The sequence below is a fragment of the Ranitomeya imitator genome, chromosome 1 (assembly GCF_032444005.1).
Source record: "Ranitomeya imitator isolate aRanImi1 chromosome 1, aRanImi1.pri, whole genome shotgun sequence".
NCBI lineage: Eukaryota > Metazoa > Chordata > Amphibia > Anura > Dendrobatidae > Ranitomeya > Ranitomeya imitator.
Genome location: NC_091282.1, coordinates 416,179,053 through 416,195,450, shown reverse-complemented (window position 1 = coordinate 416,195,450; position 16,398 = coordinate 416,179,053). Strand labels below are relative to the sequence as shown.

At 45.4% G+C, this 16,398-nt stretch overlaps 1 protein-coding gene across 7 annotated transcripts in view; it reads left to right on the top strand.

Annotated features, from left to right (window-relative positions):
- Positions 1 to 16,398, top strand: part of CEP78 (centrosomal protein 78) — a 189,691-nt gene that overhangs the window by 158,636 nt on the left and 14,657 nt on the right. For all 7 annotated transcript variants that reach the window (XM_069762988.1, XM_069762979.1, XM_069762970.1 and 4 more), the window contains one exon: positions 2,806 to 2,953. In XM_069762988.1, coding sequence (XP_069619089.1) covers positions 2,806 to 2,953 — 148 coding nt within the window. The remainder of the gene's footprint in view (positions 1 to 2,805; positions 2,954 to 16,398) is intronic.

The window sequence follows — 16,398 nt, the reverse complement described above, 5'->3', positions numbered from 1 at the left end:
AACGCATCGGGTATTCTAGAATATGCATGTAAACGTAGTATATTGCCCAACCATGTAGTATATTGCCCAGCCACGTAGTATATTGCCCAGCTACGTAGTACATTGCCCAGCTACGTAGTATATTGCCCAGGGATGTAGTATATTGCCCAGCCACAAAGAATATTGCCCAGTCACGTAGTATATTGCCCAGTCACGTAGTATATTGCCCAGCCACGTAGTATACTGCCCAGTCACGTAGTATATTGCCCAGTCACGTAGTATATTGCCCAGTCACGTAGTATATTGCCCAGTCACGTAGTATATTGTCCAGCCACGTAGTATATTGTCCAGCCACGTAGTATATTGCTCCGTGACGTAGTATATTGCCCAGCCACGTAGTATATTGATCAGCTAGGTAGTATATTGCTCAGCTACGTAGTATATTGCCCAGCTACGTAGTATATTGCCCAGCTACATAGTATATTGCTCAGCGACGTAGTACTTTGCCCAGTGACGTAGTACATTGCCCAGCCACGTAGTATATTGCCCAGCCACGTAGTATATTGCCCAGCCACGTAGTACATTGCCCAGCCACGTAGTATATTGCCCAGTCATGTAGTATATTGCCCAGTCACGTAGTATATTGCCCAGTCACGTAGTATATTGCCCAGCCACGTAGTATATTGCCCAGTCACGTAGTATATTGCCCAGTCACGTAGTATATTGCCCAGTCACGTAGTATATTGCCCAGTCACGTAGTATATTGCCCAGTCACGTAGTATATTGTCCAGCCACGTAGTATATTGTCCAGCCACGTAGTATATTGCTCCGCGACGTAGTATATTGCCCAGCCACGTAGTATATTGATCAGCTAGGTAGTATATTGCTCAGCTACGTAGTATATTGCCCAGCTACGTAGTATATTGCCCAGCTACGTAGTATATTGCTCAGCGACGTAGTACTTTGCCCAGTGACGTAGTACTTTGCCCAGCCACGTAGTATATTGCCCAGCCACGTAATATATTGCCCAGCCACGTAGTATATTGCCCAGCCACGTAGTATATTGCCCAGCCACGTAGTATATTGCCCAGTCATGTAGTATATTGCCCAGCCACGTAGTATATTGCCCAGTCATGTAGTATATTACCCAGCCACGTAGTATATTGCACAACGATGTAGTATACAGCACAGAGCCACGTAGTATACTGCGCAGTCACGTAGTATATATTGGCCAGTCACGTAGTATATTGCCCAGCTTTGTAGTATATTGCCCAGCCACGTATGTAACAGGTTAAAAAATAAACATATACTCACCATCCGAGGGCCCCTTGTAGTCCTGTCGCCTGTGTGCGATGCACGCGGCAGCTTCCGATCCCAGGGTTGGTATGAGCGCAGGACCTGTGATGACGTCGCGGTCACATGACCGTGATGTCATGGCAGGTCCTTCTCGCATAGCATCCTTAGCACCGGAACCTGCCGCTTGCACTGCCGAGGACAGGACGCCACGTCGGAGGGTAAGAATAACGTTTTTTTTAATTATTATTTGTAACTTTAGATCTTTTTACTATTGATGCTGCATACGCATCATCAATAGTAAAAAGTTGGTCACACAGGGTTAATAGCTGCCTTACCGGAGTGTGTTACACCGCGCTCCGGTAACGCTGGCATTAACCCTGTGTGAGGGCTGACTGGATGACTGGAGGGGAGTATGGAGCGGGCACTGACTGCGGGGAGGAAAGAGCGGCCATATTGCCGCCGGACTGTGGCCATCGCTGATTGGTCATGGCAATGGTCGTGGGCGTTTTGCCAAGACCAATCAGCGACTTGGATTCCATGACAGACAGAGGCCGCAACCAATGAATATCTGTTACAGAAAGAAAGAAGGACAGACAGAAAGACAGAAGTGACCCTTAGACAATTATATAGTAGATGTGTGCCCATACCATTTTAGTACTATGCTACATTTCATAATTCCTTTTGTAAATAAACCTCTTCAAGATGCAGGCAAAAAGCTTTAGATGTGAGAGACTGTTTTTTTTGACAAGTCAAAACCATGAAATTGTCAAAAACTAGACATCTACATCATACCTAGATCATAAAGTGACCATTATGTGAATATGAGTGAACATCATTAATTTGGTGACCTGAATCCTCAGAGAGGTCTGCACCTGACAGAAATTAGAAGGGGCAGGTTATCATCAGAATCAGTAAATCAGTACTTACCTTCAAATGATTACATCTCCACTATTACATGTAAGGCTACTTTCACACTAGCGTCGGAATTCGGCTCGTCGCATTGCGTCGGGCCGAGATTCCGACGCTAGCGTTGTTAGCGCTGCACAACAGGTGCAGCGGATGCTTTCTCCAGCGCATCCGCTGCCCCATAGTGAGGTGCCCCATTGTGAGGTGCGGGGAGGTGGGGGCGGAGTTCTGGCCACGCATGCGCGGTCGGAAAAAGCGGTCCGTCTGGAGCAAAAAACGTTACATTTAACGTTTTTTGCTCCCGGCGGTCCGCCACAACACGGCGCAACCGTCGCACGACGGTTGTGACGTGTGTCAATACGTCGCAATGCATTGGTAATGTTACTCTATGGGGCAAAAACGCATCCTGCAAACAACTTTGCAGGATGCGTTTTTTCCCCTAAATGACGCATTGCGACGTATTAAAAAAAATGCCAGTGTGAAAGTACTCTAAGGGAGAAAGGACCTTTTAAGTTTTTTCTTTTACAATTTATTTCTTTTTTTGATATAAATGAGTCTTGATCATATTGCAGTTCAATATTTGTATCTTAAACATGCTAACCTTTGAGTTGTTCTCCTTTTAAGGTTGGGGCAACTTGCTAGTTTGGCTGGTATTGATCAGTCAGACTTTGCCATACCAGGGGATCCTCAGTTGTCTTCAACGATTGGAAGAGCTCAACAACCTTCATCTGAGGTATTCAATAACCTTCAACGAACCTACTTGATTGAGCAGGTAATAATCCACACCGGAGAGTCAGTTTGTCATTATTAATTGCACCGGTTATATTTAGTTGATTTCAGTATGCAACAACATTCAATGTGTAGCAACCACTGCCGAATACTGTAGAATGGAATGATGCTGGCTGTGCCTTGCTTATAACAGCTGATAGGTGAGGATGACAGGTGTTAGATCATCAATATCAGATTGGTGGAAGTCCAGCAACAGGATTTGTCATCAGTATATTATGAGCAGACAATCCCTTTAATATTTGCAGTAAAATGAAACAACTAGCTTTTAGAGTATCTATGCAATTAACTGATTGGCTTATTTGTCATTTGGATTTTACACTACATTGTATCTCAGATGTATCTGTTTTGGTCTTTATTTTTCTTTCCTTTGAATTGCAAAGTTTGATGAATACTTAAGAAATATAAGGACAAGACTAGAGGGGAAACGTCTAAATAATTACTTACAGGAAAAATGCAGATGTGTTTATGGACATGCGTTTGCAACCCATGAGCACTCCCCAATAGCATCACCAAGGTGATGGGTATAATAAAAAAGCACGCCTCCCGGAACACACACCTTAAGTGGAATTTGTGAATAGGTTTTTGTTATGTAATCTGAAAACACCAGTAAGTTCGGACAAATGTCCCAATTCCAGAGAATCACTTAGTATACTGGGTGCAGCAGTTATAGTAAAGTCAGTTTTCTCTGCTGCAGATTGAACAGAGCTTAGTTGTTGATTTGTGTACAACCTCACCCACACCACAGCTTTCTGTGTACATGGTATAGTAGCAGAGAGCCAAGCTGTCTTGTAATGATAATCTCCTGCTAATAAGATGCTGATTGTACTGAAACAGCAAAACACAGCCAAGTAAGTTAAACATCCCTGGAATCAGACTCTCTGCTCCTACATGATGATGCTCTCAGATTACATAGTAAAAACCTGGTGACCGATTTGAGATTGACAGTGGCATTCAAGCGGTTAACAGCAACCGTGGTTGCATTCAAGTGCTGGCTCTTTAAAGAAGCTGGCATCTGACGGGTGTGGTGCAGATTCCGTGTAATACTGGTGGGTGTAGACCCACTATGCCATGGGCCAGGCTTACCCTTAAGGGGCGTGACTAAGCGATGGCTGTGTTAAGGTTAGGCTTGGCCACAGGTAGTCACGAGGTACCACTCCAGGGCAGTCCCCGAGACTGCAGCAGCTGACTGGAGGGTCAGAGGCACAGGTACGTGGTACAAGAGTGCTAAGTCAAGATGTGGTCAGACAGTCGGAGGTTGGCGCAGGCAGCACAGGGTCAGTAAGTGTAGGAGAGGTCAGGCAGGGTGGGAAAAGTAGCCGAGTCAGTAATGGGTAGCGGAATATAAATGCAAACCTTATTGTGACCTAACAACGTAGGAACCAATGGTCAAGCAGGGAGTGGAAGTCATAGCTGCCTAATTAAGGCCCTGCTCATACAGGATAGGAAGGGGAAACTAATCTCTGCAGGACCTTGGAGGGTTAAATTCCTACAGAGACTGGCCAGGCTAAGTTAATTCAGCAAGTGGATGCAGCAGTGCTGTATGAGGCAGATTAGCAGATTGGCCTGACTTGGGGAGAAAATGCACAGTTCGTAGAGGAGCACTGGGAAGGCGTGCGAGTTACCTCAGTGAAACTCAGCTCTTGAGCCCACTGCACCCAACATAACATACTGGTACATCCTATGTCGAGAAAAGGTTAGTGAAGGGAAACTGGTTCCACCAGTTCTGGTGACTTCATATGTGTGTAGATAGGTCAAAGTAGTATGTATAGAAACCTGTCATCAGGATATTAGACCCCTAACTAAAGGCCTGTATGTAATGGTTCTTTTTAATGATCATTACATTCATCCATTAATTGTAGTTTTTCGTTTGATAATTGTAGAGGGTCTAATACCCTGATGACTGGCTACCTTTAAACTTTTGTGTGTTAAGATTTTTTTTATATCTAATTATCTTATAGTTACTAATATCCGTTTTTCTGAATTTCTGAAAAATTTCATTTTAACGCAAATGTGCTTCATGGTGCTGATGTGTATAAAGTGCATAGTGGCATTTGGCCAATGTACTAGGTATCTACTTTCAGAAAATACCATATACTGTATAATGCTGGGTTTTTAATATGATTTATTTTTTTTATTTTGGAATGTAGGTTTTGTCAAATGTGTGACAATTGTCCTGGTTGTCGGAGGTGCAAAATGTCCAAAAGCTCTGGCAGAAAAGGGGTTAACTCTTTACAAGCAGCCATGTCTCCTTCTTGTAGATTAACCTTTTAGAAGTAGCTGTAGCCTCCTCCTTTTTCTAGGCTGTATAATATACAGGGAGATCTTATTCCATAGCTGATAAATAACAATAATCATCATGAAGTTCAGACTCCTGGTAGGAAGTAAGGAAACTTTTCCCTTCACCCATGACAGCACACCTGAGAGGGGGATCCGCCCAGCCAGGATAGGAAACCTACTGAATTAAAAGGGAGGTACCTCTCCCCAGTGTCTGTCGGGTTTCCTGTCCTGACGGGAACCCTCATGCTGAGACCCAGGCAGGTTGAAGAGTCTATTTTTTATTCCGGCTTACCCACTCCTGTCCCGGTATTAGAACAGCAGACACATACCTCTATGCCGCCCTTCAGGTGTTGGATGCGTCATCCATGGATCCAGAGGGCCTTAGCATACGTGCGAACGGCACAGAAGTATGCCTGGCTGGTCTGAATCCGCTGCGCCGCTCTCACTCCTCCATCTTCCAGCCGCAGTCTATATGGTGAATCGGGCTTCTGGGGACGCAGTCTGCTGACGTCATGGGCAAGGCACGCTGCAAATGGGCATGCCGTGCGACGTCGGAGGGTGGGGAGGGGGCGCTGGAAGCAAGATGGCGGTGCCATGGAAGAGAATGCCTGCTGGTATGTCTGGGGATTCAGCGGGTCCTGGTGGAGGCTGTGTGGAAGGAGGGAGGGGCATTTTTGGGACCAGAGGAGGCAGAACCGAGAAGTGCGGTGGATCCCATATTAATTGAGGGGATAACCACAGAGAGGCGCTTATGTCCAAAAGAGGACCTAAGAGGACAGCTGCAGCAGTCATTGCAGCAGCATTCACCAGTACTAGTGCCCGGTCACCATGAGCGCACTAAAGGGAGCAGTTGCTTGCTTAAGTGGCAGGAGTGACAGCCGTCTCGGTCAGAGGAGTGGAAGGTCACAGGACTCCTCGGTGTCCAGAAGAAATGTCGCATGTATCCCTGATCAAGGCAATTTTCTTGCTTAAATCACTAGGCCAAGGTAGGCTAGCACCAAGAAGTAAAAGAGAATGTGCCCTATGTAGCAACCCGCTGGCACTCCAATAACAGAAGAGTCTCTCTTCAGACTTTATCCAAAAAACTATCCTGGATGAGACCCCTGACTTTGCCACAAGCCCTCAGGTCTGTGATCAGGGCTGAGGTTGAAGGTTCCAAAAAGGGGAATAAAAGAGCTCAGGAGGTCGCTACGGAATCTCATGCCTCTCTACAGTCTGTTGGAGAATATCATAGATATTATCTATATCTAGATATAGATATTATATCCCTAGAGGATATAATGTTTGGAGGTTTAGAAGAAAGGCAAAAGCGCAGCTTTCCGGTTAATTCCAGGATACAAGCACTCATAGATAAGGAGTGGAAAAAAAAGGAAAAATATCTTAGCTTGCCCTCATCTTCAAAGAGGAGATACCCCTTTTAGGAGAAAGACTTGGAGAGTTAGGATAAAGTCCCTAAGATTGACGGGGCAGTGGCTAAATCCTCAAAGAGGTCGGCTTGCCCTTTGACAATTCCGTGGCGCATGGAGACCCACTTGATAAAAAAGCGGATGGGTTTCTAGAACACACCTTGGAGGCAGCTGCAGGGGGCCTGAAGTTGGCAATAGCTGGAACATGTACTGTTTCTCCCTTATGATGTGGCTGCAACAATTGGAGGCACTGCTTGAAAACAAGACTGACTCCAAGAGATGAAATCATGGCCAATAAGCCTCTGTTGCACGGGCCAGCGGCTAATCTTGCCGACACCTCTGCAGACTCTGTAAGACTAGAGGCTAGGTCAGCGGGCCTTTTCAATGCGGCCAGACGGGCCTTATGGCTTATAGGGTGTCCATGGGAATCTGCATTCAAAAAATAGACTTTTCTCCATCCCAAGTAATGGTAAGTTTCTCTTTGGACAGAAATTGGAAGGCATTTTGGAGAAAGCAGGTGACCAAAAAGAAGGGACTCCCTGGTTTCCCTCCGGAGGCTAGGAAACATTCCTTTCGGAGGAGGAAGTTTGATAGGGGGATGTCCTCCGGGGGAAAAGAAGAGGTGGGAGTTTAAGGGCAGAAAGTAGTCCGGGTTTATGTTCGTCGGGCCCTCTACATCTTCCAAAAAGCCCTCCCAATGACATCAGGTCAGCAGTAGAGGGAAGGCTCTCCCTGCCTAGGTGAGCATCTCCCCCAGTCGCTGGGTCTTAAGTATTATTAAGGAGAGTCTAAAGATAGACTTTGTCTTTCTGCCTCGCAAGACCTTCGTAATAATACCCCTCAGGAAGTCACCAGGAGAACAGCTTTCCCTGGAAACAGAGATCATGCGACTCTTACAAAAACATGTTCTGTGCGAAGTCCTGTAGGAAGAGGATTTTATTGCCCCCTCTTTTTGATAAAAAGAAAATGGATGGTTCCTTAAAGGGAACCTGTCACCCCCAAAATGGAAGTTGAGCTAAGCCCCCGATGTATCCTGAAAGATGAGAAAAAGAGGTTATATTATACTCCCCCAGGGGCGTTCCCCGCTGCGGTCCGGTCCGATGGTTTTCCCGGTCCGGTCCGGCACCTCCTATCTTCATCATCTCTTGTCTTCACGCTGCGGCTCCGCAGGCGTACTTTGTCTGCCCTGTTGAGGAACCAAAACCAAGACAAAAAAAATGATTAACAGTCCAAGGTAAAGGGTTAAAATTCATTTTATTAATATTACAAATCTAAAATTGGAGAATCCATCAAAAATTACATGAAATTGTATGCAGTGAATTGACCTAATGCATTAATATGCCCAATGGGGCATATGTAATCAGGGTTATATGTGGAAAGACTGTAAAATATACAAAGTGTAGCCAGTGTGTAAAAGTGATAAAAATATGTGCCTCACTGCAACAAAAATAAGAATATGAAACAATCAATTGATAGAGTGAAAAATGATAAAAATTATCAAAAAAAGTATCAAAACTCAGACAATATGAGGTGCATAAAGTGCAAAAAGAAAAAAGCTACACAAATTATAATCATAACCATTCACAGGTCTTTAAACCTTGTTGGTAAAGTGACAGTGCACGTGCAACAATAGCAATCAAAAAATGTATAGATCATTCAGCTGTGAAAATAAAGTGACAGTGCACATACAACACCAGCAGGTGTCAGTAAAACCACATACACAAAAATAGTAATAAACCAGGAGCGAGCATATGCAGTCGGTGTCCCGAATGCAACAAATGTAGAAAGTTAGTTTTCAGGTGTTACTTACACACAAAGGTTTATCATGAACTCCTGGTCTCCTGTACAGACGCCCACCCCAACGTGCGTTTCGGCACGCTGCCTTTGTCAGGGGTGATGCCAACAGGAGAGAAGCAAGTTCTTTTACAAAAAATGGCCAATCAGGACAGAGAGGTGTGTCTCAAAGCATCCAATCCACACATGCCACTGCGCTCAGAGAAAACAAAGAAACCGCGCAAAATAAATAAATAATAAACAAATACTATATGCGCCAAAATGCGGTCGCAAAACGGTGGCCAAATAACAAAAACAAAATAATAATGAAAGGACGGAGAAAGGGGAGTAAGATATGACGCGCACACCAGCAGGAAGTAACATGGAGGGTCAGACCGGACGTGTCATGCCGCCCGGTAACCGTTTCCAAGATGCGAGAGACGCGGCCGCGAATGGACCTCCAGCCACCACTGCAGCTGCGCGTACTACTCCCCACAGGATTGTAGAGCAGGGAAGTATGAATGACGCGCACACTCAGAGGCTGCGCGAGTGACCGAACCAGACACGTCATGCCGCCTGGCAACAGGACGCAAAGAGACGTGGCCGGAAGGGGGACTCAGGCAACCACTGCCACTGCAGGGCAGAGCAAAGTACTGCAGTGCGCAGGCGCCGGGCCTCTCTGACCTTTCCCGACGCCTGTGCACTGCAGTACTTTGCTCTGCCCTCAACAGGGCAGACAAAGTACGCCTGCGCTGGAGCTGCGGCGTGAAGACAAGAAGAGGACGTGATTGTAAGAAGATGGGAGGCCCCGGACTGGACCACGACGCCCACCGCAGCGGGACCGCCTCGGGTGAGTATAATCTAACCTCTTTTTCTCATCTTTGAGGTTACATCAGGGGCTGATCTACAGCATTCCAGAATGCTGTAGATAAGCCCCTGATGCCAGTGCGCTTAGCTCAACTTCCATTTTGGGGGTGACATGTTTACTTTAAAGGGAAGGTACCGCGTTTCTAGATCATTAATTAATCAATGTAATGTAGCATAACATGCTGTTATAACCCAGATTTGAATGCATGTAAAACAGATTCCGTATGTTATAGGAGTAGAAAGAATGCACTGGGGGCTGACATCTTGGTTTTGCAGCAGTAGCAGGGCACTATCAGTGTCAGATTACGGCACCCCATGGACATAGGAGATAATAGACCGGCTCGGACCCTATCTGTAACATTGCAGCAGCATTAGCAGTGAGCTGGGCACGCCTCTGTGGGCTGCACAATTCACTGCTGTAGGTGTGACTAGCTGCCATTTTATTTTAGTCCAGTGCTATTTGTTGAGCTCCACTTACTCTCTATCGCAGGACAGAAGCACTGACTGCTCCTCTGTACTCCAGGCACTGCAGGTTCTGGGCACACATCCTCTGCTCTCACACGCTGCCCTGTGTGCTTCCCTCTGCTCTGTCTCCGCCTCCCCACTTGCACACAGTCCCAGTGATCTCCGGTAAACTGCACTCTCCCCCTGTGTCGCTCTCCCTCTCTGTGCGGCGTGGGGGGGGGTCTCTGTGCACCGTGGGGGGTCTCTGTGCGGCGTGGGGGGGCTCTGTGCGGCGTGGGGGGGTCTCTGCGGCGTGGGGGGGGGGGGGCTCTATGCGTGTGTGCAAGCATCGTCCGATGGGACTACAAGTCCCATCGGACGATGCCTGCTACAATGACAGTGATTGACACATTAGCCAATTATGGGACAGTAATAGTCCCATCATCCGGCTGTGTTGAATGAAAAAAAAAATACTCCATACATACTCCATACAGTTAGGGCCAGAAATATTTGGACAGTGACACAAGTTTTGTTATTTTAGCTGTTTACAAAAACATGTTCAGAAATACAATTATATATATAATATGGGCTGAAAGTGCACACTCCCAGCTGCAATATGATAGTTTCCACATCCAAATCGGAGAAAGGGTTTAGGAAACATAGCTCTGTAATGCATAGCGTCCTCTTTTTCAAGGGACCAAAAGTAATTGGACAATGGACTCTAAGGGCTGCAATTAACTCTGAAGGCGTCTCCCTCGTTAACCTGTAATCAATGAAGTAGTTAAAAGGTCAGGGGTGGATTCCAGGTGTGTGGTTTTGCATTTGGAAGCTGTTGCTGTGAGCAGACAACATGCGGTCAAAGGAACTCTCAATTGAGGTGAAGCAGAGCATCCTGAGGCTGAAAAAAAAGAAAAAATCCATCAGAGAGATAGCAGACATGCTTGGAGTAGCAAAATCAACAGTTGGGTACATTCTGAGAAAAAAGGAATTGACTGGTGAGCTTGGGAACTCAAAAAGGCCTGGGCGTCCACGGATGACAACAGTGGTGGATGATCGGCGCATACTTAATTTGGTGAAGAAGAACCCATTCACAACATCAACTGAAGTCCAGAACACTCTCCGTGAAGTAGGTGTATCTGTCTCTAAGTCAACAGTAAAGAGAAGACTCCATGACAGTAAATACAAAGGGTTCACATCTAGATGCAAACCATTCATCAATAACAAAAATAGACAGGCCAGAGTTAAATTTGCAGAAAAACACCTCAAGAAGCCAGCTCAGTTCTGGAAAAGTATTCTATGGACAGATGAGACAAAGATCAACCTGTACCAGAATGATGGGAAGAAAAAAGTTTGGAGAAGAAAGGGAACGGCACATGATCCAAGGCACACCACATCCTCTGTAAAACATGGTGGAGGCAACGTGATGGCATGGGCATGCATGGCTTTCAATGGCACTGGGTCACTTGTGTTTATTGATGACATAAGAGCAGACAAGAGTAGCCAGATGAATTCTGAAGTGTACCGGGATATACTTTCAGCCCAGATTCAGCCAAATGCTGCAAAGTTGATTGGACGGCGCTTCATAGTACAGATGGACAATGACCCCAAGCATACAGCCAAAGCTACCCAGGAGTTCATGAGTGCCAAAAAGTGGAACATTCTGCAATGGCCAAGTCAATCTCCAGATCTAAACCCAATTGAGCATGCATTTCACTTGCTCAAATCCAGACTTAAGACGGAAAGACCCACAAACAAGCAAGACCTGAAGGCTGCGGCTGTAAAGGCCTGGCAAAGCATTAAGAAGGAGGAAACCCAGCGTTTGGTGATGTCCATGGGTTCCAGACTTAAGGCAGTGATTGCCTCCAAAGGATTTGCAACAAAATATTGAAAATAAAAATATTTTGTTTGGGTTATGTTTATTTGTCCAATTACTTTTGACCTCCTAAAATGTGGAGTGTTTGTAAAGAAATGTGTACAATTCCTACATTTTCTATCAGATATTTTTGTTCAACCCTTCAAATTAAACGTTACAATCTGCACTTGAATTCTGTTGTAGAGGTTTCATTTCAAATCCAATGTGGTGGCATGCAGAGCCCAACTCGCGAAAATTGTGTCACTGTCCAAATATTTCTGGCCCTAACTGTATATACTCCATACATACGTGCTACATACATGCATGCTACATACATGCTGCATACATGCTACATACATGCATGCTACATGCATGCTAATGCTGCTCCATGCACACCAGATGTCTTCACTCTTCTTGGGTCCAGATGCTGCTGAGCCCACTGTGTTCTGCTCCTCTGTAAACTAGCTGTGCCTCTGATGCAGTAACTGCTGGTGACAGCAGGTCACAGGGCAGTCACACACAAAATGGTGCTGCCCTGTGATGCTGCTCTTCATTCTTACTGTTGGAGCTGTAACTGCTAACATCACCATTTCCCTCCCCTTTTGGGTGGTCTAATATCCCTGGGGCAGAGCTGCTAAATCTTACTATAGCTGCTTGAGGTCTAAAACGGAAAATGCTCCCCCTAGTGGTAAATATGTATATTTGTAGAAAAATATATATTTTTCATATAGAAATGTTTGCAAACAGTGCAAACATTGCATTAATACATTTTAATTACTATTTTAAGCTTAATTTCACAAAAAAACAAAATACAAGAAAACTGGTGGCACCTTCCCTTTAAGAACTATTATCAATCTGAGGAAACTCGACCGATGAATTGTAAATTGTTCCTTCAAGATAATTGGTAAACACAGCTATACAGCGGTTATTCCTCAATTGTTTCATGTCTGCTGTCATCGACTTGAAGGATGCATATTATCATATCCCAATCCATCAGGACCATCAAAGTTCTGTTATGTCCATGGACAGGTCAGGCATTACCAATACACAGCTCTTCCGTTTGGACTGTCAATAGCTCCGAGAATATTCACCAAGGTATAGGTGCTTCTCACTAAATTAGAATATCATTGAAAAGTTAATTTTTTTAGTTCTTCAGTACAAAAAGTGAAACTCATATAGTCATTACAGAGTGATCTATTTCAAGTGTTTTTTCTGTTAATGTTGATGATTATAGCTTTTACAGCCAATAAAAACCCAAGTCATTATCTCAGTAAATTAGAATAATAAAAAAACACCTGCACATGCTTCCTGAGCATTTAAAAAGGTCCCTTAGTCTGTTTTAGTAGGCTTCACAATCATAGGGAAGACTGCTGACTTGACAGATGTCCAGAAGGCAGTCATTGACACACTGCACAAGGAGGGTAAGCCACAAAAGGTCATTGCTTAAGAAGCTGGCTGTTCAGAGTGCTGTATCCAAGCATATTAATGGAAAGTTGCGTGGAAGGAAAAAGTGTGGTAGAAAAGTGCACAAGCAACTGGGATAGCCACAGCTTTGAAAGGATAGTTAAGAAAAGGCCATTCAAAAACTTGGGGGAGATTCACAAGGAGTGGACTGCTGCTGGAGTCATTGCTTCAAGGGCCACCACTCACAGATGTATCCAGGACATGGGCTACAAGTGTTGCAGTCCTTGTGTCAAGCCACTCATGAACAATAGCCAATGCCAGAAACGTCTTGCCTCGGCCAGGGAAAACAAACTGGACTGTTGCTCAGTGGTCCAAGGTGTTGTTTTCACATGAAAGTAAATTTTGCATTTCATTTGGAAATCAAGGTTCCAGAGTCTGAAGGATGAAGTGGAGAGGCACACAATCCAAGCTGATTGAGGTCTAATGTGAAGTTTCCACAATCAATGATGGGCTTCTGGGGACGCAGTCTGCTGACGTCATGGGCAAGGCACGCTGCAAATGGGCATGCCGTGCGACGTCGGAGGGTGGGGAGGGGGCGCTGGAAGCAAGATGGCGGTGCCATGGAAGAGAATGCCTGCTGGTATGTCTGGGGATTCAGCGGGTCCTGGTGGAGGCTGTGTGGAAGGAGGGAGGGGCATTTTTGGGACCAGAGGAGGCAGAACCGAGAAGTGCGGTGGATCCCATATTAATTGAGGGGATAACCACAGAGAGGCGCTTATGTCCAAAAGAGGACCTAAGAGGACAGCTGCAGCAGTCATTGCAGCAGCATTCACCAGTACTAGTGCCCGGTCACCATGAGCGCACTAAAGGGAGCAGTTGCTTGCTTAAGTGGCAGGAGTGACAGCCGTCTCGGTCAGAGGAGTGGAAGGTCACAGGACTCCTCGGTGTCCAGAAGAAATGTCGCATGTATCCCTGATCAAGGCAATTTTCTTGCTTAAATCACTAGGCCAAGGTAGGCTAGCACCAAGAAGTAAAAGAGAATGTGCCCTATGTAGCAACCCGCTGGCACTCCAATAACAGAAGAGTCTCTCTTCAGACTTTATCCAAAAAACTATCCTGGATGAGACCCCTGACTTTGCCACAAGCCCTCAGGTCTGTGATCAGGGCTGAGGTTGAAGGTTCCAAAAAGGGGAATAAAAGAGCTCAGGAGGTCGCTACGGAATCTCATGCCTCTCTACAGTCTGTTGGAGAATATCATAGATATTATCTATATCTAGATATAGATATTATATCCCTAGAGGATATAATGTTTGGAGGTTTAGAAGAAAGGCAAAAGCGCAGCTTTCCGGTTAATTCCAGGATACAAGCACTCATAGATAAGGAGTGGAAAAAAAAGGAAAAATATCTTAGCTTGCCCTCATCTTCAAAGAGGAGATACCCCTTTTAGGAGAAAGACTTGGAGAGTTAGGATAAAGTCCCTAAGATTGACGGGGCAGTGGCTAAATCCTCAAAGAGGTCGGCTTGCCCTTTGACAATTCCGTGGCGCATGGAGACCCACTGGATAAAAAAGCGGATGGGTTTCTAGAACACACCTTGGAGGCAGCTGCAGGGGGCCTGAAGTTGGCAATAGCTGGAACATGTACTGTTTCTCCCTTATGATGTGGCTGCAACAATTGGAGGCACTGCTTGAAAACAAGACTGACTCCAAGAGATGAAATCATGGCCAATAAGCCTCTGTTGCACGGGCCAGCGGCTAATCTTGCCGACACCTCTGCAGACTCTGTAAGACTAGAGGCTAGGTCAGCGGGCCTTTTCAATGCGGCCAGACGGGCCTTATGGCTTATAGGGTGTCCATGGGAATCTGCATTCAAAAAATAGACTTTTCTCCATCCCAAGTAATGGTAAGTTTCTCTTTGGACAGAAATTGGAAGGCATTTTGGAGAAAGCAGGTGACCAAAAAGAAGGGACTCCCTGGTTTCCCTCCGGAGGCTAGGAAACATTCCTTTCGGAGGAGGAAGTTTGATAGGGGGATGTCCTCCGGGGGAAAAGAAGAGGTGGGAGTTTAAGGGCAGAAAGTAGTCCGGGTTTATGTTCGTCGGGCCCTCTACATCTTCCAAAAAGCCCTCCCAATGACATCAGGTCAGCAGTAGAGGGAAGGCTCTCCCTGCCTAGGTGAGCATCTCCCCCAGTCGCTGGGTCTTAAGTATTATTAAGGAGAGTCTAAAGATAGACTTTGTCTTTCTGCCTCGCAAGACCTTCGTAATAATACCCCTCAGGAAGTCACCAGGAGAACAGCTTTCCCTGGAAACAGAGATCATGCGACTCTTACAAAAACATGTTCTGTGCGAAGTCCTGTAGGAAGAGGATTTTATTGCCCCCTCTTTTTGATAAAAAGAAAATGGATGGTTCCTTAAAGGGAACCTGTCACCCCCAAAATGGAAGTTGAGCTAAGCCCCCGATGTATCCTGAAAGATGAGAAAAAGAGGTTATATTATACTCCCCCAGGGGCGTTCCCCGCTGCGGTCCGGTCCGATGGTTTTCCCGGTCCGGTCCAGCACCTCTTATCTTCATCATCTCTTGTCTTCACGCTGCGGCTCCGCAGGCGTACTTTGTCTGCCCTGTTGAGGAACCAAAACCAAGACAAAAAAAATGATTAACAGTCCAAGGTAAAGGGTTAAAATTCATTTTATTAATATTACAAATCTAAAATTGGAGAATCCATCAAAAATTACATGAAATTGTATGCAGTGAATTGACCTAATGCATTAATATGCCCAATGGGGCATATGTAATCAGGGTTATATGTGGAAAGACTGTAAAATATACAAAGTGTAGCCAGTGTGTAAAAGTGATAAAAATATGTGCACACAATCCAAGCTGATTGAGGTCTAATGTGAAGTTTCCACAATCAATGATGGTTTGGGGAGCCATGTCATCTGCTGGTGTAGATCCACTGTGTTTTTATAAAGACCAAAGTCAGCACAGTCGTCTACCAGGAACTTTTAGAGCACTTCATGCTTCCCTATGCCGACTACTTTTTAGAAATGGAAAATTCATTATCGCAGGACCTAGGCACTTGTCCATACTGCCAAAAGTACCAACACCTTGTTTAGAAACAACTGTATCACTGTGCTTTATTGTCTAGCAAACTCGCCTGACCTTAACCCCATAGAGAATCTTGTCAAGAGGAAGATGAGACACCAGACCCAACAATGCAGACGAGCTGAAGGCTGCTATCAAAGCAACCTGGGCATCCATAACACCTCAGCAGTGCCACAGGTTGATGGCCTCCATGCCACACCGCATTGATGCAGTAATTGATGCAAATGGAGCCCCGACCAGGTATTGAGTGCATTTACTGAACATACATTGCAGTAGGCTAACATTTTGAATTTTAAAATAATT